The 27190-nt window shown below is 44.5% G+C and overlaps 1 protein-coding gene and 1 pseudogene across 1 annotated transcript in view; one reads left to right on the top strand and one right to left on the bottom strand.

The window, feature by feature from the left end:
• Positions 1–27190, top strand: part of LOC102869229 (synaptic vesicle 2-related protein-like) — a 143071-nt gene that overhangs the window by 108525 nt on the left and 7356 nt on the right. The window contains exons 8-12 of the mRNA XM_006894828.1: positions 1581–1706; positions 9536–9664; positions 12878–12951; positions 13865–13941; positions 21614–21721. Of these exons, the coding sequence (XP_006894890.1) occupies positions 1581–1706; positions 9536–9664; positions 12878–12951; positions 13865–13941; positions 21614–21721 (514 nt within the window). The remainder of the gene's footprint in view (positions 1–1580; positions 1707–9535; positions 9665–12877; positions 12952–13864; positions 13942–21613; positions 21722–27190) is intronic.
• Positions 20749–21546, bottom strand: LOC102855676 (annotated as a pseudogene).

Genomic DNA, 27190 nt, shown 5'->3' with positions numbered 1-27190 from the left:
TTTAAATTTTTATTTTATTATTTGTGTGTGTGTGTGTGTACCGTCAAATTAGATCTGACTGGTACAGGAGGAGATTGTCCCTCCTTCCTCGGCAGAGCATCTGGTGGATTCAAACTGTTCACCTCTGGGATTGCAGTGTAGCTTCTTGCCACTAGGCCACCAAAGCTCCCCTCAAAAGGTGCTATTTATAAAGACTAGTGTTGCCATCCTAGGGCTGACTGGGTAAAAACAGTATACACACACACACACACACACACGCACACACACACACGTCACAAACAAAACCTTAAAAGAATTACTAAAAATTCCCTAATAATACCTTTAAAATGTACCCCACAAACCCCCCCCAGATGCTATTTAGTAAATTGTGACCCATGGTGCATCAGAGTGGAAATGTGCTCATAGGCTTTTCCACGACTGATTGTTCGGAAGTAGGTTATGAGCCTTTTCTCCCAAGGTGCCTCTAGATAGTCTTGAACATTCAACCTTTCAGGCAGCAGTTAAACATGCTAAGCATTTGCATCACTCAGGGATTTCCAAAGGGCAAACCAGAAACAACATGGCACCCACTGCGCCTGAGTTGATTCTGACTGATGGTGACCTTCCCTGGGTTCTGAGGTGACAAGTCGTTCAAGGAAGAAATGGTCCTCTTTCTCCCAGAGAGCAGCTCGTGGATTCAAACTGCGGGCCTTTTGGTTAACAGAGAAACACAGAGGGCACTATGCCACCAGAGCTCCTTAAAGGGACAAAAACAAGGAGTAGTTAGCAGCCAGAGAGATTTTATGATGAGGGCTACCTAACAGGTGGCTTAATAGCAAGGAGCTGCCTTCCAACCCAAAGGCACACAGTTCAAATCCACCAGCTGCTCCAAGGTAGAAAACTGGACAGTCTCCCCCCGTGTGATTTATTGCCTCTGGAAACTCACTGGAGGGTCATCTAAGTACCAGCTTGATGGTACCTAACCACCAGCACCACAGCAATCTAACAGAAGCTCTGACCTTCAGCTGAGCGGTACAGGCAGCTCTTGACCACATGCAGGGAGAGAGCTAGGGAAGAAATGCCCGTCTGCCCTCCTTATCTTTCTCCCTCCCATCTAAGGAGGGCACCCTATTATCTGGACCCAAGGAGAAGCCAGAGGTTAAGGGAGCTAACTGATGCCATCAATCAGAGAGGAAAGTGGGGAAAGATCCTGAAGAAACAAATAGAGGTTTTTCAGCTCTTCCAGGAAGAATACTGGGCACTGTCAGTGTAGGAGAAGGACGTCAGCAGACAAAACCCTCACGTACCCTCTGTGACACGGGCCTCATACAGTAGTGGTCATATTCGTCTGAATCAGAGCTACCAGGTTGCACAAAGCCAGTTCACATATGAACATTGCCCTCCAGAGACGAACAACACAGTAGCCATTGGCTTAACCATGCGGACCACAGGAAAAAAAGGTGGCCTTTTCCCTTTCCGATCCCAGTGACTCTACGCCGAAGGGCTCAGATGCCCTTCCTTTCAATAATCTTTTGCATGTTCTTTGTTCACGTGTGCTGACTGTGTGCCCTGCCACTGACCCTCTCCTCTCCATCTGCCAGGTCTTCTGGGCCATCGGGACAGTGTTCGAGGTGATCCTGGCTATATTTGTGATGCCCACCCTCGGCTGGCGTTGGCTGCTCGTCCTCTCGGCTGTCCCGCTCTTCCTTTTTGCTGTGCTGTGTTTTGTAGGTACCTTTAAGAGATCTCAGCCTCTGCTATCGGGCCCTCAACTTCTGTCTTTTGCTCCCACCTACATTCTTATTTCTCTTTTCAGTGATGCCTTTTATGATTCCTTTCTTTTTAAGTTTGGAAATGAGACAAGGAATGTGGCCTGGGGTGGGTGTCCTGTGAACTTAAACTGCTGGGATGTTCTCTAGGAAGACAGCTGGATGGGGAGAGCCTTGATGGTACTGCTGTGTGATCTACACGTCAGGTGACGGTATGTGATGAGTTGAAACTCTTATGTGGCAAACAGATCAATAGGAAATGGCTGAACAAAAGAGAAACATAGAGAAAGCTGAAGGCTGGACTTCAGGTATGATTTGTTCCAGCAGCTCAGTTGATCTCCCCACTCATCTCTGTACAAAACACACCCCTAACAAGATTGCTTCACACACATCATATCATTTGTTCACCACACACATAAAAAGTTTTCTAGCTACCAGGGCTCCACAATAAGCCTTATATGGATGGGTTTTCTTGGTGGTAAATACTACAATGACAATAGGTATAAAAATTCACGAGCCTACCTGTCAGGCTCTGTACTAGGTTCTTTACATGAATTATATGTATTCCTTCAAATCACCATATTATGAATAAGGTGTCCGCCATATTTATTACATTATATTACTATTATGGTATACCAATTGATGCATTTCAACTAACAGATGATGCCCTAAATGTGCTCACCAAGTTATGTCAAGAAATCTGGAGAACAACCACTTGGCCAACTGACTGGAAGAGATCTATATTTGTTCCCATTTCAAAGAAAGGTGATGCAACAGAGTTTGGAAATTATCGAACTGTATCATTAACGTCACGTGCAAGCAAGATTCTGCTCAAGATTATCCAAAAATGACTGGAACAGCACATCAACAGAGAACTACCAGGGTAAGGTTTACAAGGAATCATGGTACTAGGGAGATTGTAACTAATGTTAGATGGATCTTGGCTGAAAGCAAGGAGTATTGGAGGAATGTCTATCTGTGTTTCATTGATTATCCAAAAGTGTTTGACTGTGTGGATCACAACAAACTGTGGCTGACTTTGAGAAGAATGGGAATCCCAGAACACTTGATCATGCTAATGTAAAACCTATACTTGGACCAGGAGGCAGTCGTTAGAACAGAACAAGGAAACACTGCATGGTTCAAAATTGGGAAGGATGTATGCCAGGGATGTGTCATATCTCCATACCTTTTCAGCCTGTATGCAGAACAGATTATCCAGGAGGCTGGGCTCTATGAGGAGAAATGTGGGCTCAAGATTGGTGGAAGACCTATCAACAATCTGCATTATGCAGATGACACAACCCTGCTTGCTGAAACTGAGGACGACCTGAAGCGCTTTCTGCAGAAGATCAAGGACTGCAGCCTACTATATGGATTGAAGTTCAACATCAAGGAAACAAAGATTCTCACCACTGGGCCAATTGGCAGCATCAGCATGGATGATGAAGAGATTGAGATTGTTCACAGCTTTAGTTTGCTTGGCTCCACAATCAACACTCTTGGCACCAGCAGCCAGGAAATTAAAAGACATATTGTGATGGGAAAGTGGAGAGCAATGATGTCACTCTGGAGACTAAGGTGTGCCTGATACAGGCCACAATCTTTGCTATCACTTGCTATGTGTCAGAGAGTTGGACAGTGACTAAAGATGATAGAAGAAGAATTGATGCCTTTGAGCTGGGGTATTGGAGAAGAGTATTGAATATACCATGGACTGCTAAGAAAATGAACATATTCATGCTGGAGAGGTTTAAACCAGGCTACTCCTTGGAGACAAGGATTCTGAAGCTTTGTCTGACATATTTTGGACATGTTGCAAGGAGGGACCAATCCTTGGAGAGGGACATCATGCTTGGGAGGGTGGAGAGACAGCACAGGAGAGGAAGACCCTCTATGAGGTGGTTTGATTAAGTTACTGGGTAATCAGGGTAGGTGTGTCAGAGATAGTGAGATTGACAGAGGATAGAGAAGGGTTTAGGTCTATTGTACATAAGGTCGCTATGGGTCGCAGGTGACTCAATGTCACATAACAACAATAATATGATTTTATATGATATATGCTATGATATGATATAAAAGAATATGGCATCAGGATTGGAGGAAGATTAATCAACAACCTGTGTTAGACAGTTGACATAACATTGCTAGTTGAAAATAAAGATAATTTGAAGTATTCACTGCAGATAAAAAACTACAGCTTTCAATATGGATTACATCCTAACATCAATAAAGCAAAAATCCTCACCACTGGGCCAGTAGACAAACTCATGACAGATGGAGGAAAGACCAAAGTTGACAATGATTTCATCTGACTTGAATCCAGAATCAACACTCTTGGTAACAGCAACCAAGAAATCAAAAGAGAGAGTTCTGGTGGCCTAGTGGCAAGAAGCTGTGCTGCAATCCCAAAGATACTCGGTTCGCTTCGACCAGATGCTCTGCTAGAGAAGGAGGGGAAGTCTCATCAAGTGCCAATCGGATCTGACTCAAGAGTACACAACAAGAAAAAACAAAAGAAAAGAAATCAAGAGATGCATTGCATTGGGAAAATCTGCCAAGGACCTCTCCAAAGTGCTAGAGCAATAACGTCCGTTTCAGAGCTAAGGTGTGCCTGATCCAGGCCATAATCTTCTTGAATACTTGCTATTCAAAAGATGGATAATGAATAAGTATCACAGAAGAAGAACAATGTCTTTGGGTTGTGGTATTGCAGAAGATCACTGACTGTCCATGGATTTCTGAGAACAACAAGTCTCCCTTGGAGAAAGTGTGACCATGGTGCTTTTTAGAGGCAAGGATGGTGAAGAGCTTCATCTCACATACTTTGGGCATGTTATTTATTAGGAGAGACCTGGAGGACATCATGCTTGGAAAAGTCGAGGGTAAGCATAAGAATTCAAAAGACACATTGCATTGGGGGGGGGTGTGGAATCTGCTGTCAGGGACCTCTCCAATGTGCTAAAGAGCAATGATGTTAGTTTAAAAAAGGTATGTCTGATCCAAGCCACAACCTTCTTGAATACTAGTGTGCATTTGATGGATCGACAAGGTGACTGTTAAAAATTGGCTCTAACAGATTTGAGATGGTTAGGATGGCCCAAGTTAGAGCAAGGTTCAGATCTGTTGTCCATAGGGTGGCATGAGTCACAGACAAATCCACGGCACGTAACAACATGGTGAACCACCATCGATTGTTGAGCTGTGGCAGCTTACGTGTTGCTGCAATGCTAAAAGGTATGCTGCTGGTATTTTCAAATACTATAAGGTCACCCAGTGGTGGACAGGCTTCAATAGAGCTTGCAGATTAAGAGAGACTAAGAAGCAGACCTGCCCATCCACTTCTGACATAACTGGCAGTTGGCCACCTTATGAACAACATTGGAACACTGTCTGATACAGTGTCAGAAGCTGAGACACCCCCACAGGTAGGCTGAATTCAACACAGCCGAGGAAGAGCTGCCGCCTCCAGGTGTAGTCTGTTTCAATGATATGGATGGAGTAAAGTGCTCATCCAACAAAGGACCTTTATCTACTGGCATGACACCACTCACAGTGAGGAGAAACAGCTGCAAAGATCCACTAATAATCAGAATATGAAAGGTATAATGTATGGGTCTAGGAAAATAAGAATTATAAACGAAATGAAATAGAATGCATAAAGATCAATATCCTAAGCATTAGTGAGTGGAAATGGACCGTTACTGGCCATTTTTAATCATATGCCTGAAATGACCAATTAGAAAGGAATCATATCATAGTCATTGTCAAAAAGAACGTTCCAGACGCCGTCGCCTCAGCAGTATAGTTGTTTGTTACACTTGGCTCAGCCATGGTCAATCCTGTCGTGTACTTCGACATCACCGCTGATGGCGAACCTTTAGATCGTGTCTCCTACGAGCTGTTTGCAGATAAAGTCCCAAAGACAGCAGAAAACTTCCGTGCTCTGAGTACTGGGGAGAAAGGATTTGGTTACAAGGGTTCCTGCTTTCACAGAATCATTCCTGGGTTTATGTGCCAGGGTGGAGACTGGTGGCAAGTCCATCTATGGGGAGAAGTTTGATGATGAGAACTTCATCCTGAAGCACACAGGTCCTGGCATCCTGTCCATGGCAAATGCTGGACCCAATACAAACGGTTCCCAGTTTTTTATCTGTACTGCTAAGACTGAATGGCAAGCATGTCGTCTTGGGCAAGGTGAAAGAAGGCATGAACATTGTGGAAGCCATGGGGCGCTTCGGGTCCAGGAATGACAAGACCAGCAAGAAGATCACCATTGCTGACTGTGGACAACTATAATTATGATCTGTATTTCATGTTTTCTCTTAATCACCACACCATTCCTTCTATAGCTCCAGAAATCACCTTGCGACCCCCAGTGTGCTTGCAAGTACCTTTTAATCTTTGTGCTCTTGCTATAGTTCTTTGGGTTCCATGCTTTATTTCTCTATAAGGTTAGCAGGATTGCAGACAAATTTATGACTGAAATAAAAACTAGATAACAAAAAAAAGAACGTTCCTTGGAGGGAGAGGAGAGTGAAGCAAATGGGAAAGATCTGATGTGAAAAGCAATGTTTGTGAACTTTGTAAATAAATCATCATCATCATCATCTTCATAAAAGAACATTTCTGACATGCAAAATGTCAGAGCTAGTATCCATGTAAATACAAGGAACACCTATTAACACTGCAGTCACTTAGTTTATGCACCATCCAGTAAAGTCAAGGATGAACAATTACGAAGTTCTACAATTTCTGTAATCTGAAATTGATCAAACGTGTAAAGGATGGCAAGTGAATCATAACTGGTGATTGGAATGCAAAAGTTAGAAATAAAGAAGATGGATCAGTGGTTAGAAAATATGGACTTGTTGATAGAAACAGAGGCAGGGATCACATGAAAGAATTTTATATGACTACGAAATATACCTTGCAAATGGTTTTTTTTCAGTTATTAATTTTTTTATTCAACTATTATATACTTTTTGTGGCTATTAATGTCAATACCCACAATATAATCATACTTTTGTCATTATCTCCCAGTAATTCTGATTTCCATTAATCGTGTTATACCTTACTGTATCTTCCCTTTCTTTGATGATGTTGTAACAACATTCCCCTCATTAGGTATTGCCTTTTTTATATTGACTTATTTTCACTCATTTCTCCACATTTTTTCATTCCTGTTAACATCAAGAATTATTCTATTTGCATGTAATTCTTCCCTTAGATTTTTTAAATTTTATTTTAATAATTTTAATGAATGTTTACAGAGATTTTGGATTTCCATTCATTCATTGTTGCACTTTTCTCCCTGCTCAGCCCTCCCCTCCATCCCCAGTTTGCTCCTCTCTTTGAAAAAGTAAAAGAAAAATTCTTTCTTTGGTATACAATCCCCCCACACCCCTCCCACCGTCCCAGGTAGAACTTCTTTTAAAAACAAAACAAAACAAAACCTGTAAATGGTAACTATACATGTGGACCTCGCCAGATGGCATGGACAGAAGTCAAATCAACTATGTGTGTCAAAAGAGATGGTGGAATAAATAAAAAAAAAGATGGTGGAGAAGGACAATATCATCAGTCAAAACAAGATCAGGGGCCAACTTCACAATAGACTATCGACTACTAATATGCAAGTTCGAATTGAAGCAGAGGAACATGAATACAAGTCTACCAGAGCCAGAATACCATCATGAGTGAGTCTTATCTGAATTTAGACGTCATCTTTAGACTAGATTTGAAGCATTAAACACTAATGACTCAAGACCAAGCAAGATGCAGGATGATATCAAAGATGCCATAAATCATGAGAGCAGTCATTAAAAAGACAGGAAAGAGAATGAACGAAACTCTTTTAACTTTTCTGTAAACTTTCATTAAAATCATAATTAAAATAAAAAGTTTATTTAAAAAAGGAAAGAAAGAAGATACGAAAATGAATAAGATGAGACTTTGAAACTTGCTTTAGAATATGGTGGTGGTGGTGTTGATGGCCATTGAGTCAAGCATGACTCATAGCGACCTGAAGCCTTTCTGTAACTATCGTCGTTTCTCAAAGTTCATAGAGTTTCCAGAGGCATGTTGTTTAGGACGTAGATGCTAAAGCAAATTGTAACATAAGGCAGCTGAGCGGATTTCAAAGGGGCCGCTCAAGAAGACAAAGTATTATCACAAAGGGTACTGGAGTTAGGGGGGGAAAATCAAGCATTTCTCAGGTGGAAGGAACTGAAGAAGAAATTCAAGTCCTGAGTTGCAATACTGAAGGATCGTATGGGCAAAATACTAAATTATACAGGCACTTTTAAGAGAAGAAATTAAAAGGTGCATTGCCATGGGAAAGTCTGCTGTTAGGGACCTCTCCAAAGTACTGAAGAGCAATGGTGTCTCTCTGGGGACTAAGGTGCATCTGATACAGGCCATGGTCTTCGCAATCACTTGTTATGCATCAGAGAGTTGGACAATGGCCAAGGAGGATAGAAGGAGAATTGATGCCTTTGAGCTGTGGTGCTGGAGAAGAATATTGAGAATACCATGGACTGCTGGGAAAACAAACAGATTTGTCCTGGAAAGGGTTAAACCGGATGGCTCCTTGGAGGCAAGGATTCTGAGGCTCCGTCTAACATACTTTGGACATGTTGTGAGGAGAGACCGGTCCTTGGAGAGGGACATCATGCTTGGGAGGGTGGAGGGACAGCACGGGAGGGGAAGGCCCTCTATGAGGTGGATTGATTCAGTGACTGGGATAATCGGAATGGGAGTGTCATGTCAGAGACAGTGCGATTGGCACAGGACAGAGCGGAGTTTAGGGCTGTTGTACATAGGGTCGCTATGAGTGGCAGGTGACTCGACAGCACATAACAACAACCACAAAATTAAGAGAAGATGGAATATGCAAAGTCACTGGACCTAAAAGGAAAGGGTCTAAAGGCATGTGATCAAGGACCAGTGGAAATTCATCTAAGATGCTCTTAAAGTCAGCTTAGTGAAGAAAAAGATTGAAATGGCTTCCTGAGATTTCTGACAATGGTGAAAAGCATCAGACTTCATTTAATCCCACCTTCTTGGAACTCTGAAAGTAGTACCAAGTAATAGTAACAGGGAATAATTAGGGGGCTCTGCGTGCTTAGGGGTAATAAATTGCACTGTGAACACAGAAATAGACAGTTCAAATCCACTAGCTGCTTCATGAGATAAAGATGGTCAGTCTCCTCCCATGCGATTTACTGCCTCTGAAAACCTACTGGAGGGTCAGCTGTGGGTTGGCTCTGACTTGATGGCACCCAACAATAGTGATAACATCAGGGACAAGATTAGCTTCTAACACATGCCAGAGGGAGTTTTAGTGGCCTAGTTGTTAGAAGCTGTGCTACCAACCCAAAGGCACATGGTTCAAATCCACCAGCTGCTCTTTCTGAGACAGATGGGAAATCTCCTCCTGGGGTGATTTACAGCCTCTGAAAACCACTGGAGGATCTGATAGAATTTGGTCCTGGCTTAACAGCACATAACCACTGCCACCAGCCCTGCCACACAATGTGTTACACCCTTTCTTTGGGTTATCACCTTTTATCCTTTAAGCAATACTGAGAGGTAGGATGTGGAGTTACTCTCATTGTATGGAAGAGGGCACAGATGACCAGAGAGGTCAAGTAAATGCTCTAGGTCACACAGCAGTATAACAGATGGACGAGCCAGGCCTCTGGCTCCAGAACCTCCGTCTTAATGACTCCACACACAGACGGAGTTGCCCTCCTTGAGCATCCCGGGTCTCCTGTCCCCCACAGTGGCTGCCAGAGAGTGCGAGGTACGATGTGCTGTCTGGGAACCAGGAAAAGGCCCTCACCACGCTGAAGAGGATAGCGGCAGAAAATGGAGCCCCCATGCCGCTGGGGAAGCTCATCATCTCCAGACAGGTGAGGGCCTACCTGTGGGGATCTGTGTGCTGTGTGTGACATAGCATACATGTGATCATCCCTAGACAGGTGAGGGCCGAGATCACGGCCAACCTGTGAGCGGGCACCTGTGTGCTGTGTGTGGGGTGCCTGTGTGTGACATAGCATACATATGGTCATCCCCAGGTAGGTGAGAGCCGAGACCACAGCCTACTTGTGTGTGGACACATGTGTGCCTGTGAGCGGGCACCTGTGAGCCTGTGTGCGGCATTAGGGTGCACGTGTCCATGAGCACAAACACAATGCATGTGTGCACGTACGGTGGGACACGTGCCTGCGTACACGCATGGAGCTCCCATGTACGTGCATGAGGATGTGCAGAGGGTGCATATCCATAGCCTAGGGTTAACGTGTGAACATGAGATGGGCACGTGTGTCTGTGAGCATACGTGGTGTATACATGTCTGTGGTGCACTGATTTAATGAGATGGGATCTGCACATGTTTGGTGACCACGTGCTCCTGGAATGTGACACGTATGTCTGTGCATGGTGAGCATGTGTGTGTGGGGAACAGTGTACCTGTCTGTATGCGAGCAGCCGTGTGTCTTTGGGGTGAGGTCTGCGTATCTGTGTGTGCAGGGATGTGTGTGACAGTTTGAGTGGGGACCAGGTGTCCAGGAGCTGGATGAAGGATTCAGATGCTCCATTTGTGTGTGCTAACTGCCAAGTCATAAACAGCCCCAGCTGGAATGTGTAGTCCATCAGTACAGGTATGCTTGTGTTGTTGTTGTTGTTGTTGACTGCCGTCGAGTCGAACATGACTCGTAGCGAACCTAAGAACAAAAGGTCTGAAGCCTTTCTATAACTATCATCATTTATCAGAGTTCATAGAGTTTTCAGAGGCATGTTATTTAAGAAGCGGATGCCACTGCTGCTTCCAAACCTGTCTTAAACTGGGAGCTCCACCAAACACTGTCCACCATGGGTAACCGTAACGGCATTTGACACCCCAATGGAACAGGATTCAGCATCACAGCAACCCCAGGTTACTTCAGTACAGCATATTGACAGACGAGTGCTGTACCACTTAGAAGAATAGAGGTATGCAGCCTCCCCTAATCATCGAGAAGCTGCTCTCATGAGTGTAGGCTGCTCTGACCTCACCTTTTTGGCCTAGGCCGTGCACTAAAGAGACGTTAAAGGTACTGTGAAAGGCTCTGGTCCAGGGAACCAGCCTGCACGTTGTGTCCTCACTGGTGGGTGGGACACGCTCACCAGAAGGCTTCTTGGTAACTAAGTAAAGCCTGAAAAATTGATCAAGAGGCCTGATGCAGAGAGCTGCCTGCTTAAATAAAAGGAAAAGTTTATTGAGGGCTGAAAAATGGTCCTGACTTGAGAAATGTCTATTGTCACAGAGCGAAAATGGCAGATCCACCAAACCGAGCAGAAGGGTCTGGTTTTGTGCTGTTGGAGGAGAAAGTAAAGGTTACAAAATTCACAATTGACTAAAAGGCCAACATGAGAGCTAAAGGGATTTCTACAAGCCAAGACTTTGACTGGGATAGGTCCATAGCATATTTGGGATTACAAGATTGGTCAAAGGTACTTGCCATTCAGTTTGTTACAGAGCGGTTCAGGGCAGTGACAGGACTGGCTTTTGGGTGACATAATTCTGGGGAAGATGGTGGGTCAGAGAAAGAGAGGAAGACCTCCCCAAAAATAGATTGACAAAGTGACTGTAGCAATGGGCTGAAGCATATCAGAGATGATGATAAGAGCAGCTCAGGATCTGGCAAGGCTCAGATCTGTTGTTCATGGGGTCGCTATGAGTAACAGTCATTTGATTTCACCTAACAACAACAACATTCATAAAAGTGCCTCCTCAGTTGTGGCTGGGTACAAGTCCCTTAGGGCAGAGTCTGTCATGTCTTGTATGTGTTTGACTATAAAGAAAATGGGGGTACATTGTGACGTCTTACACCTGTCACACCTCAGAAAACAGGGTAGCCAGCCCGTCAGCACCAAGGTTAAAGGAACTGCCGTGAGAGAAGGAAGGTGCTCTGGTGGTGCAGTGGTTAATATGTCACTCTGCTCACCAAAGATCAGTGGTTTGAGTCCACCAGCTGCTTCACACGATCAAGACGAGGCTGCCTCCTCTTGTAGAGATTTCCAGCCTCAGAAGTTCCACGCAGGATCTCTATGAGCATGGATCGAGGCTGTGCATTTGGCTGTGGCTGTTAGGAAAGGCAGCTTATCAAAACCCAACATGGATTGCTTACAAAGTTCATATACATTGTGTTTCACACTATTCATAATTCACATTGTGTTTCATACAATCATTCTTATGTCTTATAAAATCAATCACCATTGGACCTTGCCCATCTTTAACCTGTCATAAGCAAACCAATTAAAGAAAAAAGAAAGTAAAACAGAATGGATATCAATAATTGTATGAAACACAAAGTACATGAAAGATTGTATAAAACTAAAATACAATGCATGTGAATTAAATATAAGGTAAAGGAATTGTTATATGGAAACCAATTAAAAATATTTAAAAACGAAACAAAAACCCAAAGTGGATTCCAGACTCATGTGCAGGCTTTAACATGGAATTACAGCTCTGCTCCCATTCTGCTCCATCAACACACCCCAAGTGTCTCTGATCGCAGGGAGAATGATGGGAAATCTCCTCCCATGAGGCTTACTGCCTCTGAAAACTCACTGGAGGGTCAGCTAAGTGTTGGTTCTGACTTAATGGTACATAATAGCAGCATTCAGGACATTGAATGAATCTGTCTTTTGGCAAATGGATGGACTGACTTTCAGACATTCACTGTCATCACCTTGACTTAAGCCAGCTTACTATTTCACTCATAATCTCTCTCCTTCTCCCTCCCCACGCATTGTGTGTGAATGTACGCTGTGTGTGTGCGCTCGTTGGCTCCATCCTTTGGGGATCAGGCTCCTAAATTGTAATATGTTTGTAATGAAGGTTTGGGTCCTGGAGCCCTGTGTGCACACCCCCTCCACACCCACCCCCGTGAAACCACCTTCTCAGCAGTGGGCACCCTCATGACTTGTTCCTTACCCCAGTCTAAGGCCAAGACAGGCTCCCCCCAACACACACAGCTGCAGGTGCCCAGTCTAGGGCCACGGCAGGCTCTCCTCCTTCCCGTCACCCACCCCATGCAGGTGAACAGAGTAAATAGCATGTTTTTTTCTCCAAACAGGAAGACCGGGGCAAAATGAGGGACCTTTTCACACCCCAGTTTAGATGGACAACTTTGTTGCTGTGGTTTATATGGTAAGAGCTGTTCCTTGCTTCTCATTCTCACTCTTTTCCACAAGGTCTGCTTTTGGGGTTTCTGTTACTGTGAAGCACAAGGAATGCTTGGATTTTTTATTCATGCCCACTTGCAAAATGCATTCATCTGGACATCAATTCCTTAGATAAGGAGCCTTAGTGGTGCATACATAATATGGTGGGCTGGTAACTGAAAGGTTGTCGGTTTGAATCCACCAGTGGCTCCTCAGGGGAAGGCTGGGCCCTGTCCTCCTGTGTAAAGACCTGCAGCCTCAGAAGCCTGATGGAGGGTCGTTGTGCGTGAGAACCAACTCAATGACAATGGCTTGGGCTTGCTTTTCCTGGTTTTTAAATCTTTCTTTTACACAACGAAGCGTATTTCTAGAGGACATTTTATTTCTGTATTTCAAAGGGAAAATGAGCCTGCCCGTCCTCAGCAGAAGATGCCCATGAAGACGTTGGTGCATGCCTCTGAGCCGATTCCAGTTCACTGCGACTCTGTAGGACAGATTAGAACGGCCCCATAGAGCTGCCGAGCCGATTTTTATGGGAAGGAGCCTTCCTTGATGGTACAATGGTTATGAGCAGGTGGACGAGCTGCTGCAAGCGGAAAAGACGAGGTAGCGTTTGGCTTCTGCCAAGGTTACGCTTTGGCTGGAGGGCCATTCTCCTCTGCCCCAGAGAGCCATAGTGAGTCGGAATCCGCCCAGAGGCACACAGCAGCACCGTGCTTCAAATCTGCTGTCTTCCTACTCATTCTAAGAGTGAAGCCCCCTCAAAAGGCCCGGAATCGCGCAGGGCCGGAAACCCTGGTCTGAGATAGGGTACATGCAAGTCTTCCAGAAGGAATGGACAAATGGGGACTTGAGTTTCCATGTTCATTCATCTCCTGACCTCTCTTGCTTCTTGGCAGGTTTTCCAATGCATTTTCTTACTATGGATTAGTTTTGCTCACTACGGAGATCTTCCAAGCAGGAGACATCTGCAGCAGTGAGTATTGCAATGTAGTCTGTAAAGTATCGGGCCACCAATCTAAAGGCTGACAGTTCAAATCCACCAGTTACTCTGAGGCCGAAAGACCGTCTTCTCATGTAGATTTCTAGCCTCAGGAGCCCCAAGATCTCCAGGAGCCGGAATGGACTTGAGGCCAGAGGGTTACCAGCTGACCACATCGCCACCAGACACTATTGTCTTTCTATGGACAAGAATAATTTGCTTCACTCTTGTTGTTCTTGTTGTTGTGTAGTTACAAGTGAGAACCGACCACAGCTGACCCTCTAGTGGGTTTTCAGAGGCTGTAAGTCACATGGAAGGAGACTTCCCATCTTTCTCTAGTGGAGCAGCTGATGGATTTGAACGATTTACCTTTGGGATAGAAGCCCAACTCCTTACCATTAGGCCACCAGAGCTCCTACTTCACTATTAGAAATCTTTGATTGTAGAGCTATAAAATAGCTCAAAGGACACAATTTAATGGGTAGAGGGAGGGGTGGGAAAAGGAAATGGGAAAGATCTGCTGTGAAAAACAATGTATACAAATTTAGTAAGTAAACCAGTTGTTGTTGTTATGTACCATCGAGTTGCTTGTGATTCCTGGAGACCCTATGTAGAACAGGCTTAAACCCTGCTTTATTCTGTGCCAATCTTACTGTCTTTGACACACCTACCCCCATTACCCCAGTCACTGAATCAATCAATCTCAAGGGTCTTCCTCTCTTGCACCAGTATAAAATAAAAATCTCAAAGGAACTTTGATGATGCAGTGGTTAAACATACAAAGGTTTGTAGTTTGAACCCACCCAATGGCTTTGTGGGGAAAAGACCTGGTGATGTACTCTTGTTAAGATTATAGCCTGCCTGTCAAGGTCACAAGTTCAGGTCTGGGGCGGGCAGAGGGGAGGAATATGCAAAATCCACTCTCTGCTGACTTTCCAGATTATTTATTATTCAGTTTTCAGGAATATTGCAGAGTGGTTGTCCAGTATGAGAACATATGTTCTTCTTTGTTGTTGATTGTCTTCGAGTAGAGCACGACTCACAGCGACCCTATGAGCAAAAGGCCTGAAGCCCCTCTATAACTATCGACATTTATCAAAGTTCATAGCATTTCCGGAGGCATGTTGTTTAGGAAGTGGGTGCCACTCCTGCTTCCAAATACATCCTCACAAGGTGGAATATTTGGATAAGAACAGACATTGTTGACCTAATATAGGATCCGTCCCCTTTTAATTTTTAAAAAGAATAAAGCAGGGCCAATAGAAAGATCTGGGAAAATGATGAATGAGCAGGAAAATGAACAAAGGCTTGTTACTCCTCTGTCCTGATCTAGTGAGCCCTTTTTTAAAAAAAATTCAGAATTATCAATATTTTATTATTTTTTCTTATTTTTGCTCATACCATTAACAATTTCTAACAGAGATTACCGCTAGTGATGTTTTGTTAATGCCATCGAATCATAGGTGACTCATAGCAACCCTATGAATGAAAGTCCTTGACACTTGTGTGACTTTCATCCTTTCTCCAGGTTCATAGGGTTTCCAGAGACAAGCTATTATGGAAGTGGATGCCACTCCTGCTTCTAAGCTTGTTTCAGCCAGGGAGCACCACCAAACACTGTCCACCATGTAACCATTATCACATTTGACAGGTCAATGTCACAGTGTTCAGCTTCACAGCAACCACAAGTTACCTCTGTACAGCAAGTGGACACACCAGGACTATGCCACCTAGAAGAATGTTTCACTAAAAACAATGAAATCAGTTTTGAGGGCCACGGATTAGAGTCAGCCACCTTTGGCTTGGTAGCATCACTTTTGGTCCACTAGGCCAACTGGTCTCTCTCTATGTTGTTAAGTGCCGTCTAGTCGTATGCGACTCATAGCGACCCTGTGAATGAAAGCCCTTGACACTTGCACGACTTTCATCCTTTCTCCAGGTTCATAGGGTTTCCAGAGGTAAGCTATTTACAGAAGTGGATGCCATGTGAGCCTTTTCAAAGGGGCTGGTCTGACCAAACTATTAAATGAGACGTACGATTTCTTCATGTTGTTTAAAAAGACTGCAACCTAGTGTTACAGAGCACATTGCTGAGGTGGCTTAATGTAAAGGCAAGACAGGTTTACTGAGGATGGAAATGGCTGGAACATCTCTGGACATCAAACCCACTGGTGGCTCCACAGCAGAAACACGAATGGTGCCCCAGATACCCAGTGGAGGGTCAGCTATGAGAAGGTTCTGACTCACCAGCAATGAGAAGTGGTTTTTATATTTGTCTGCAAAAATACTTTTATCCAAGATTTTCCCCCTTCTCCCTGCCTGCCTTTGAGTTCCTACTTTTTCAGTTCTATCATGGATTTTGAAGCTTCATTTGACATACTTTGGGCATGTTGCCAGGAGGGACCAGTCCTTGGAGAGACATGATGCTTGAGAGTGAAGGGAGGGACAGCACAAGAGGGGAAGACCCTCAATGAGATGCATTGGCTCAGTGACTGGGCTAATAGGAGTAGGCGAATCAGAGACAATGTGATTGGCTCAGGATAGAGCAGGGTGTAGGGCTATTGTACATAGGGTCACAACGATTGGCAAGTGACTCAACGGCACATAACAACAACAACAACATCTGAAGAACATAGCATTTCTTTTTTTTTAAGCCTTTTAATAGAAAATATTTTCAACTTGAAAGTTATACATTTTCACAACTCATTTTTTATCAATGGAAAAGGGAACAGAGGGGAGGAGATTGGATTCACGAGCTTCATCTCAGGTCCTCTGTGGAATTAGCATTTCTTCTCAGGTCCTCTGTGGAACTAGCATTTCTTTTTTTTATTTATTATTTATTGTGCGTGTACCATCAAATCAGATCTGACTGGTACAGGAGGGAAATTTTCCCTCCTTCTCCGGCAGAGCATCAGGTGGATTTGAACCGTGTACCTCTGAGATTGCAGTACAGCTTCTTGCCACTAGGCCACCAGAGCTCCCCTAACTAGCATTTCTTAAGGAGTAGATCTAGTCATCACATGCTCTCTCAACTCATGTGTAGCTGGGATTTGCTTTTTTTGCGCCTTCATTCCTAAGAGAGTTTTACCAAGTATAGATTCTTGAGTAGCTCTTTTCTTTTAGCATTTTAAAGAAACACCTGGTTTAGGTTTTAAGAGACTTCCCTCTGGCGGCAACCTGAGAAGTAGACCACAGCAGGAACGAGGTGCAAATGCATCGATCCCATTGCTGTTGGGAGGCTCACACGGTGACCCAGGTGAGAGACGAGACTGGTCAGACCAAGATGGTGGCAGGGACAGTGCTGAAAAGCAAACTGCCCTGTTCCAGTTGATTCTGAAGGATTTGCTGATTTATTGGCTATGTTGCTATTGTTTGCAGGTGCTATAGGATAGTGTCTGACTCACAAGCAGCTGTATGTACAAGGAAATGAAACACTGGCCAGGCATGCGCCATCCGCACAATCTCTGCTGTGCTTACGTCCATCGTTGCGGTCTATGGAATAGTACTGCTTAGAAAAGTCGAGGGTCCACAAAGAAAAGGAAGACCCTCAAAGAGACATAATTGACAAAGTAGCTGCAGCAATGGGCATGGCCCTGGCAGAGACCGAAGATAGAGCGGGACAGGGCAGTTTCCATCTGCGGTTCTCACCAAGAGTTGTAATTGACACCATGGCACCGAGTAACAACTTGAAATAAGATAGAGAGAGGTGTCTGGGACGCCCTTTGGACATTTAAAAAAAATTTTTTTTAATTGACATTTTAATGAAAGGTTACAGAAACTTGGGTTTCCATTCATTCATTGTTGCACATTTTTCTCCCAACCCTCCTTCCCCAGTTTGCTTTTCTCTTAAAAAAATTCTTTTATTGTTGCATAATTTCCTCCCCATGCCCAGTCCACTTTGCTATGCACCTCTCATTCTGGACTGTTGTCATGCGAATAATAACTAATCATATATTCCTTTTAAACCGTTCTTTCCCTCATCTGTTTCAATGCAGTGTTCATTATTTATCCCCTTTTCTTAGTTTCTCTCATCCCCCATGTCAGTTCTGTTTTATAATAGCAGTATCATGCAGTATTTGTCCTTTTGTGACTGAGATATTTTACTCAGCATTATGCCCTCCAGGGTCACCCGTTTCATAGAATATTTTATGAGTTCCTTGTTTTTCAATGCTGCGTAGTATTCCATTGTGTGAATATACCACAGAGTCTCTATCCATTTTTTATGGGCACGTGGGTTGTTTCCATCTCTTTGTGAACAATGCAGCAGTATACATAGTTTTGCATATATCTGCTTGGGTGACAGTTCTGGTTTATTTAGCCTTTGGGATATTTTACTCAAACAATTGGAAGCTAGGAGATGCTACCATCCAAGATGGGAAAGGAGTGGGAGGAGATATTTTGAGGAGCCCTCATGCACTTTGAATCTCATCTATTAAGTGACCGATGCAGATAGACATTATCTCTTTAAGAGACCAACATTTTGTTTGAGGGGTATGGCAATGAAGAAGTCCATCCTCCACTCTTCATTCATCCAGGACCAGGAGTGGAACTCTTTGCTTTACTTAAAGTATGAGGGGTGATGGAGATGAACAGCAAAGCATTGTTTACCTCTCTCTGTATAACAGGATTGTTATTGTTACGTGCTGTCGAGTCACCTAAAACTCACAGCAACCCTCTGTACCTGTCCTGTCTTGAGCCAGTCTCATTGACTCCAACACACCCACCCCCATTGCCCTAGTCACTGTATTAATCCATCTCATTCAGGTCTTTCTCTCCTGCACTGCCCCATCTTTCCAAGCATCATGTCCTCCAAGGCTCAGTCCCTCCTGGCCATGTGCCCAAGGTATGTGAGATGGAGCTTCAAAATCCTAGCCTCCGAGGAAAAACTTGATTTCACCCTCTCCAAGACAGACCTATTTGTTTTCTTAGAGGTCCATGGTATGTTCAAGACTCTTCTCCAGCACCACGACTCAAAGGCATCAATTTTTGTTCTGTCATCCTTAGTAATCATCCACCTCTCTGATGCATTGCGAAGACCATGAACTGGATCAGGCGCACCTTAGTCTCTAGATTGACATCATTGCTTCTCAGTCTCTATAAAGGTCCCTGATAGCAGATTTACCTAACACAATTCATCTTTTGATTAATGGAAATCAATAAGGGTCAAAATGTTCCCAAAGAAGAGAAATTCTTTCCAGATTCTTCAGCTTCTGCTGAGTGCTATCATGAATCCCCATGGAAACAGGCCCAGCTAATGTTGCTAAAGAACAATTTGTGGTCGTGTGGGATTGTAGACAGCATTTTCCTGAAGACCAGTGAAAAGCATTACCGACTGAGCTGAAGGCACCACTTTGTCAAACGGACTGCAATCGATTAAGGTTAACATCCATCCCGTTCTGCTCTGGTCCAGCTTCATTAACATCGCAAATACCTTCTTTCCAAAAAGCTGCAGAGTTAGGACTTCAGCATGGCTCTGCTGCAGACACAGTTCTGAGCATGGTGGGAAGGGGCTTGAATACCTCCTAGGATCTCTCTGCCAAATGTTGTTGTCATCTGCTGTTGAGTCACTTGTAACTCAAACTTGCTCTATCCTGTGCCAATCTTATTGTCTCTGACACACCCATCGTCATTACCTCAGTCAAGGATCTTCCTTTTCTTGTGCTGTCCCTCCACTTTCCCAAGCATGAAGTCCCTCTCCAAGGGCTGGTCCCTCTTTGCAATATGCCTAAAGTACAGCAAATGAAGCCTCAGAATCCTTGCCTCCAAGGAACAGCCTGGTTTCATCCTCTCTAGGATAAGCCTGTTTGTTCTCTTTGCAGTCCATGGTATATTCAGTACTCTTCTGCAGCACCACAGCTGGAAGGCATCAATTCTATCCTCCTCAGTCATTGTACAGCCAATCCTAGGCTAAGCACATGTGCTACCATGAGGCTACCCTATGGGTAGCTGAATCCCCTGGTCTCTACCTGGTTGGGCCTTCCACCCTCAATCCAACAACTGGATTGGGCAGGAGAGACTGGAAGGATGGTATCCATACTCCAGGAACAGAATAGTATATAGCAATTGTAGTGGCTCTTCAAAGAGCCATTGTTCTGTGTACAGCAGTTGAGATGGCTCTTATAGACCATTGTTTTGCTCAGCGGGCAAGCTCTAGCAGAGAGAGAGAGGGAGAGAGAAATGGAGAAGTCCTGCTGTGAATGGAGCCTTATTGCATCAAGCAGGGTATGAGTCCTAGAAACTCAGGATGTTGTTGTTTGTTGTTTAATGCTGTCAAGTCATAGACGACTCATAGCGACCCTATGAACGAACAGCCTGAGCATTGTTCGTACATAGAAGAAACTCAGGATAGAGTCCTAGAAACTCAGTGACCATTAAGGTCAGGGACAACCAACTTGCTGAGAGAAATGGTGAGGAGACAGGAATAAAGGTGAGAAAGATGAGCGGTTTATTAGCAAAAGTGTCTTTCAGAGTGGAACTGGCCCCTGTGCATAGAAGGGAGAGGGATGAGAAGACTAACTGTGATTGCTCTGCCTTGTGACCAAGCTTCAAGGATGCCCCTTCCTCCTTTGGTGCACATCCAGTCAGGTCCTCTGCTCCTCACATCAGAGACTGCTGCCTGCCTGCAATGCTAATTAAGGATAATTCTTATGGAAATGCTACCTTGGGAATAATTCTTTCTTTTTTTTTTTACCATTTTATAGCACAAGCTTTATAGAGAACAGAATAACATGTTTTGCCATACTGTACTCAGTTTGATAGAGCCCTGGCTTAGACTGCTCCTTTTAAATATCAGTTGAGGTTTCACACTTTGCCATGTAGCACGTTCTCCACTGCTCTGGTTACTTGATCAGCACTGAAGTTATTCAAAGAGACATTCTTCTCTTGGCCAAATGCATAGCGAGCGGGCCCAGAGCTTAGGTTGTACACCAGAGCACTCGCGGATTAGGATGGGTAGGTCAGGATTCGCCTTTTTCAGCTCCACGTACTTTTTCTCTATGAAGTCCCTGACGCCCTGGCTGCCGACTGAGTGTTGACATAAGTGGATGCGGATCTCCCGCAAGGCTAGTTTTACCTGGCTCCCACGAATTGCAGAGGCCGCCGCCGTTTCCACTACAGAAGCCCCTCAGGAATAATTCTTACTGAGCATGTCTTCTTATGTGAGCAAGCATAAAGTGGTCCTATTGTTTTATAGACGCTTGTCTTTGCAACCTGATTGGTTGGCCTTTATCCCTACTTCTGAGTGATTTTTAGGGGTTCTTGTTTTTCCTACCTTGTTAGCATCCATCCCAGCACGCCCTTATCCAAACTCACCTTTTCCCACATGACTTACTGATTTTCCCCTCCCCTAACACACACACACACACACACACACACACACACACACACACACACACACCCTTTCATTCTCTCAAATGCCTTGCACAGTGGTTTCCTTAGGTTTGTGGGGAACTGAGGCTCAGAAAGATGAAGTTGTGGCTTTACTGGGTGGGATTCAAAGTGGAGCCGATCTGAGTCCAAACCTGGGCTCTCTCCACACCTAGAGATGGAAACTCAGCCACTTCTTACCCAGAGAAGGTGGCACAGGGAACAGGAAGACATGGCCCAAGATCACATCTGTGGCTTTTTTTTTTCTCTCTTTCTTTCTGTCTACTCTCCCCAACACCAGTATCCAATCAGAAGAAGACAGTGGAAGTCAAATGCAGCCTGGCCTGCGAGTACCTGAATGACGATGATTACATGGACCTCCTGTGGACCACTCTCTCTGAATTCCCAGGTAGGAACCTATACCAGGTGGCCTGGGGCAGGGCGCTGCTGGTATCTAATGCTGGTGTTGGAAGCACATCCCACTTCTAGGGAGGAGGGACTTTTTTTCTTAAACTCCAACAACCCGTGTTCATAAACTATAAAGGCGCTGAGATTTGTACCTGACGTAAACACTGATGAGAAATTCTTGTGGCTTGTTCTATAGGGAGTTGCAGTGCTCATTCAAATGTGGTAACCTCTTTGGTGGTTCAAATCCACCAGAGGTTCCTGGGGGAGAAAGAAAATTTTCCTTCATGTGATTTACAGCCTCTGAAATCCTGCTGGAGGGTCAGCTATAAGTCAGTTCCAAATCAGTGACAGTGCGCTAAGACTGATAGCAAATTTACCCACCCAGCTGTGTGCATGCTGGCAGAAGACATGAGACTCCTGGATCAGAGACTAAAGATGTTATTACTCATGGCACAGCAAGCAGCATGAGTGATGTATTGGTGACAGTTTCCACGTACCCAGGTCCCACGGGTGTGAAGCAAAGAGAACACAGGTAGATGCCACATGTGCGATAGATTTGCAGCTCTCGAGGAATTCTTGTTGTTATGTGCTGTCAGCTCAGAACCAACTCACAAGTGACTCCCCAGTGTGTCTTCAGAGGCTGTAAAGTCACGTAGGAGGAGAGTGCCCATCTTTGTTCCATAGAGCACTTGGTGGATACGAACTGCTAGTCTTTGGCTTCACAGCACAATTCCTTACCACTGAGCTACCAGAGCTTTCCAGCCCCAAGTTTTGAAGTTGCAAATGTTTTATAACAGATGGCCAGAAACTTGACCAAGCTTTGCCCCACAGGGAGACATCAGTCTTTGTTATTGAACAGTTCACAGATTGGTCCTCTATGCTGGAGGAAGACACTAATTCCAGCCACAAGGCTGACTGTCATACAAACATCCTTTACATGACAGTCTGAACAGAAGGGCAGCTATGGCTCTAAAGACAAGCAGAAATGCAAATGACCCGAGAAGAATGGTTTGCCAAACCAGAGCCACTGCAAAGTCAGTGGGCTGTAGACAAGTCTAAGCTGTATGCAATGCAAAGGTGAGTTATCTTTTCCTTTAAAAGGAATGATAATAAATACAACAGTAATAACACCTAGTACTTAGTGAGGGTGCTCCAGTAGGCTAGTTGGTAGGGAATTGTGTTGTCAACTGAAAGGCAGACAGTTTGAATCCACCAGCTGCTTTGAGTAAGAAAGATGGACAATCTCATCTCATACCGTTCAAAGTCTCTAAAAACCTGCTGGAGGATCAGCTGAGTCAATTTCAACTCAAAGGCAATGAGGAGGTTTTCTGAGTATTTATTGAGGAATTCTGGTGGTGTAGTTCGTTAGGTGTTTGTCTAGAAAGCAGAAAACAGGCCTTGGGGACACAGGACCATGAGCGTCTCTCTGAAAGGGCCAGAGGGAGTGAGAATAGCACAGCCCCTCACTGCTCCACACCAGAAAGCAGATAAAGAGCCTCAGCCCCGTAGTGCCTCTAGAGCCTCACCAGCAGCAAGAGGTTTGTTTATTCATTGTTGACTTACAGACTTTACTCACAGTTGTGCGACCAAGAATGGGGTTTATTAGGGAAATAGAATGGGGAGTAGGAGAGGCAAAGAATACCTCACAATACAAGTCCAGAACTAGTCTGGTAGTCCCAAGCCTTATTAACAGCAAATCACAATTCCTTAATTAATGAAAGTCCTGGTTTCACTCCAGCAGTCAAATACAAATCATCCAGCAATCAAATCCAAATCATCTGTTTGCCTCAGAGCAGTTATAAGTCAGTGTCTCCTTCAATCATTTGTCAAGAACATAAAAACCTTTAACTGTGGCCTTTATCTCAGGGCTCCTCTGGTGACACCTTGCTACAGTTTCTCCACAGCAATGCTACAGTCTCTCCACCACCATCAGGGTCTCACCACTAGGGTCTTGCTCTCACCAGAGTCTCACCCCAGTCTCACTCCAGTTTCCCTCAAGTCTTGCTGCTTAGTGTGGAAAGCACTCTTTCTCTTACCCTAGTCCCACAGCTGCTGATGATTTGCAAGACCATATAACTGCAGTCAAGGTAGCTGGAGACCAGAAGAGGCTAAGGTAATGGCTAAAAAGCCAACTTTAAGCTAACATTATGGTGTTGAACTACTAACCAAAAGGTTGACCATTGGAATTCACTGGTTGATCTGAGAAAGAAAGATTTTATTTATTGAGTGCTTGCTGTATACCAGGGAGTTCTGGCAGTGTGGTCTACAGGGAGTTGCACAGCTAACCCAAAGGCAGTGCTTCTCTGACAGTTCTCCTCATGTGCAGTATAATCATTCCCATTTTACAGAGAAGAAACTGAGTTTAGAAAGGTTAAATTACTTACACTGCATAACAGAAACTGTTCCTGCAACTTGGAGATGACAGGATCTGCATTTTAGTGTTTGAGGATTTTCTTAGAAATACCCAGGAGCAACCCCTCGATCAATAACTGATTGAGTTATTTATTTATTCCTGTAAATAGTTGAGGTAATTGGTGTATTAATACCCTAGTCTCCCAACAGATCAAAACCTTACCTAATCCTGTGCCATCCTCTCAACCACTTCCATGCTTAAGCCCATTGTTGTAGACAACATGTCAATCCACCTCCTTGAGAGTCTTCCTCTCCTTTGCTGACCCCCTACTTTCCCAAACACAATATAACTACTTCATTTATTGATTGAATGAATGTTTTAAAATGGAATTATTAACAGCTTCTACCATAGAGTGTAAATGTGTACAAGATAACAAGTGGAAAAGAGCTTACCCTAAAACATAATCATGATTAATAAGTACCATGCTATACTTTCTCTACCTGCCAGTTATTTGTCTGACTGCCTGGAAGAGATCCATATTTGTTCCCACTCCTAAGAAAGGGGATCCAACAGATTGTGGAAATTATGGAACAATATCATTAATATCACATGCAAGCAAAATATTGCTGAAAATCATCCATAAATGGCTAGAGACAGAACTGCCAGAAATTGAAGCTGCCAGAAGAGGCTGTGCAATATCATTGCTGATGTCAGATGGATCCTGGCTGAAAGCAGAGAATATAGAGAAATATCTATTTGTGTTTTATTGACTAGGTAAAGCATTTGACTGGACTGTATGGATCATAACAAATTATGGTTAACATTGAGAAGAATGGAATTCCAGAACACTTAATTATGTTCAAAAGAAACCTGTACCAAGAACAAGAAGCTGTAGTAAAAAGAATAATGTGTGGTTTAAAATCAGGAAAGATGTGTGTCAGGCTCGTATTCTTGCTCCACACATATTCAATCCACATGCTGAGCGCATCATTTGAGAAGCTGATCTCTATGAAGAAGAATGTGGCGTTAGGATCAGAGAAAGGTTCATAGACAACCTGTGTTATGCCGATGATACAACCTTGCTTGCTGAAAGTGAGGTAGACTTGAAATGTTTACTACAGAAGATCAAAGGCTACAGCTTCCCATATGGATTGTGCACCTCAACATCAAGAAGCCTGATTTTAAAAAAAGAAGAAGAAGAAGCCTGATAAGCAACATCTTGGTTGATGGAGAAGAGATTGAGCTTGTCCATTATTTCATCTTACTTGGATCCACAATCAACAACCTTGGTACCAACAGTCAGAAGATATATTGCACTGGGCAAGTCTAGTGTCAGGGACCTCTCCAAATTCCTGAAGAACAATGATGTCAGTTTGAAGACTAAGGTGCACCTGATTCAGGCCATGATCTTTTCAGTCACTTGCTATTCATCTGAAAGCTGGACAGTGAATAAGGATGACAGAAGAATCAGAGTGGAACTCTAGCTCCCACCACCAACCCCTCTGTCTTCCCCACTTCCTTCCCTACCTGTTCCCCAGGCCCCTGGGCATCTCTTAATGAACCACCTGTTCTATGGGGTGAAGACAGTGCCAGGAGTGGGCGGCCCCCGCCAGAGTGGACACACCTTCACAGTTAAACCCCCGGTAGTCTGTGCCCCTGCAGCCCTGGTCCAGGTCCCTCCAGCAGCCCCAGTCACAACCAATGCTGCAGTCCCTGGGATTGGGAAGAAGCATTACCCGACTGCTGAAGAGATCTTGGTTCTGGGGGGCTACCTCCGTCTCAGCTGCAGCTGCTTTGGACTCAAGGGGTCCCCTAAAAGGCACCACAAACAGCTCAAGATCTCGTTCCGCGAGACGGCCTTGGAGATCACTTACCAGTACCCCTTCTGAGAGTTCAGTACTGGAGGAGCTGCGCCCAGAGCCAGAGGAACCCAATACTCCAGGGCCCCCCACCATCCAGCCAGATGAGGAAGATGAGGAAGAGCTGTTGCTCCGCAGCAGGAGCTCCAGGGCGGACTGCGAACCAAGGCCCTGATAGTGGATGAGTCTTGCTGGAGGTGACCCTTTCACAGAGAAGATACAGTTTTCTCCTTTGAAGAACTGAAGACCCTGGAGCTTAGAAGATCCTGAGTAGACAGACCCTGGAAATGAGCATGGCGGGGAAGGACAATGTTCCCCAGGTTGCTTTTCTCATCCTGTTTCTGCAGGCAGAGCCAGTTGTCCAACTTCAACTCTCATCCAACGCCCATGGTGTGTGGAAGATGTTGGCACCTCCAGGTGATCGAAGAGTGAGTCCCAGGCCATCCATGGATGGAAGCGCAGGGCCCACCGGAGTGGGAGCAGGGTGTATGAAGATGGAGTGTCCCCTCCATTCCATGGGCAAGGACACTGTCCCCAAAGTCTTCCTCAGCCACCCATTTCCCTGGAGTCCTCTCAGGATTTCAACACTCATCTATCTCCCTGGAAAACCTGGCCTGCACTCCGATCTCGATAATGCCACCCTGTGTTTACAGAACCTGCCTCCTCTCCTGACCACAGTGTGGTTTACAAACTCCTCCAGCTCCCAGCACCATGCAGCCAAAACCCAGGTTTACAAGCCACGGCCATCCCCCAGTCTATGTGACACCCCCCCCTTGGCAAGCCTCCTGGGGAGTAGCCTGGGCCGTGGCTCCTCCCATTTTTGTTCAGTATTACTGTGCCTCAGTTTTTCCCAAGAGGGAAGGCTGGGAATCTTGACTTTGTATTCCAAGATAGTTCTTTAATTCTATTCCTTCTAATGTCACAATTGAAATGAGTTTTAAGAGTGTGGGGTGATGAAGGAGGCACCTCATTTCTTTATCAATTGTGGTTTTGGGGTTTTTTAAAATTTTTTTTGTGGTTTTGTTTTTTTAACTTTCCACAATAAAACAGAGGTCTCTCCGAAAAAAGAAGGAAAAAAAAAAGAAAGAAAAAGAAGAAGCAACTCCTTTAAGCTGTGGTTTCAGAGAACAATACTGAACATACCATGGACACCAAAAGAATGAATGGATAAGTCTTGGAGAAGGCGCAGCCAGAGTACTCCTTGGAGGCAAAGTTAATGAAGCTTTGTCTCATATACTTTGGGCATGTGGCGAGGAGA

The sequence above is a fragment of the Elephantulus edwardii genome, unplaced genomic scaffold (genome assembly GCF_000299155.1).
Source record: "Elephantulus edwardii isolate Elephantulus edwardi_28Jun2011 unplaced genomic scaffold, EleEdw1.0 scaffold00151, whole genome shotgun sequence".
Taxonomy (NCBI): Eukaryota; Metazoa; Chordata; class Mammalia; order Macroscelidea; family Macroscelididae; genus Elephantulus; species Elephantulus edwardii.
This window is presented reverse-complemented; position numbering and strand designations above follow the sequence as displayed.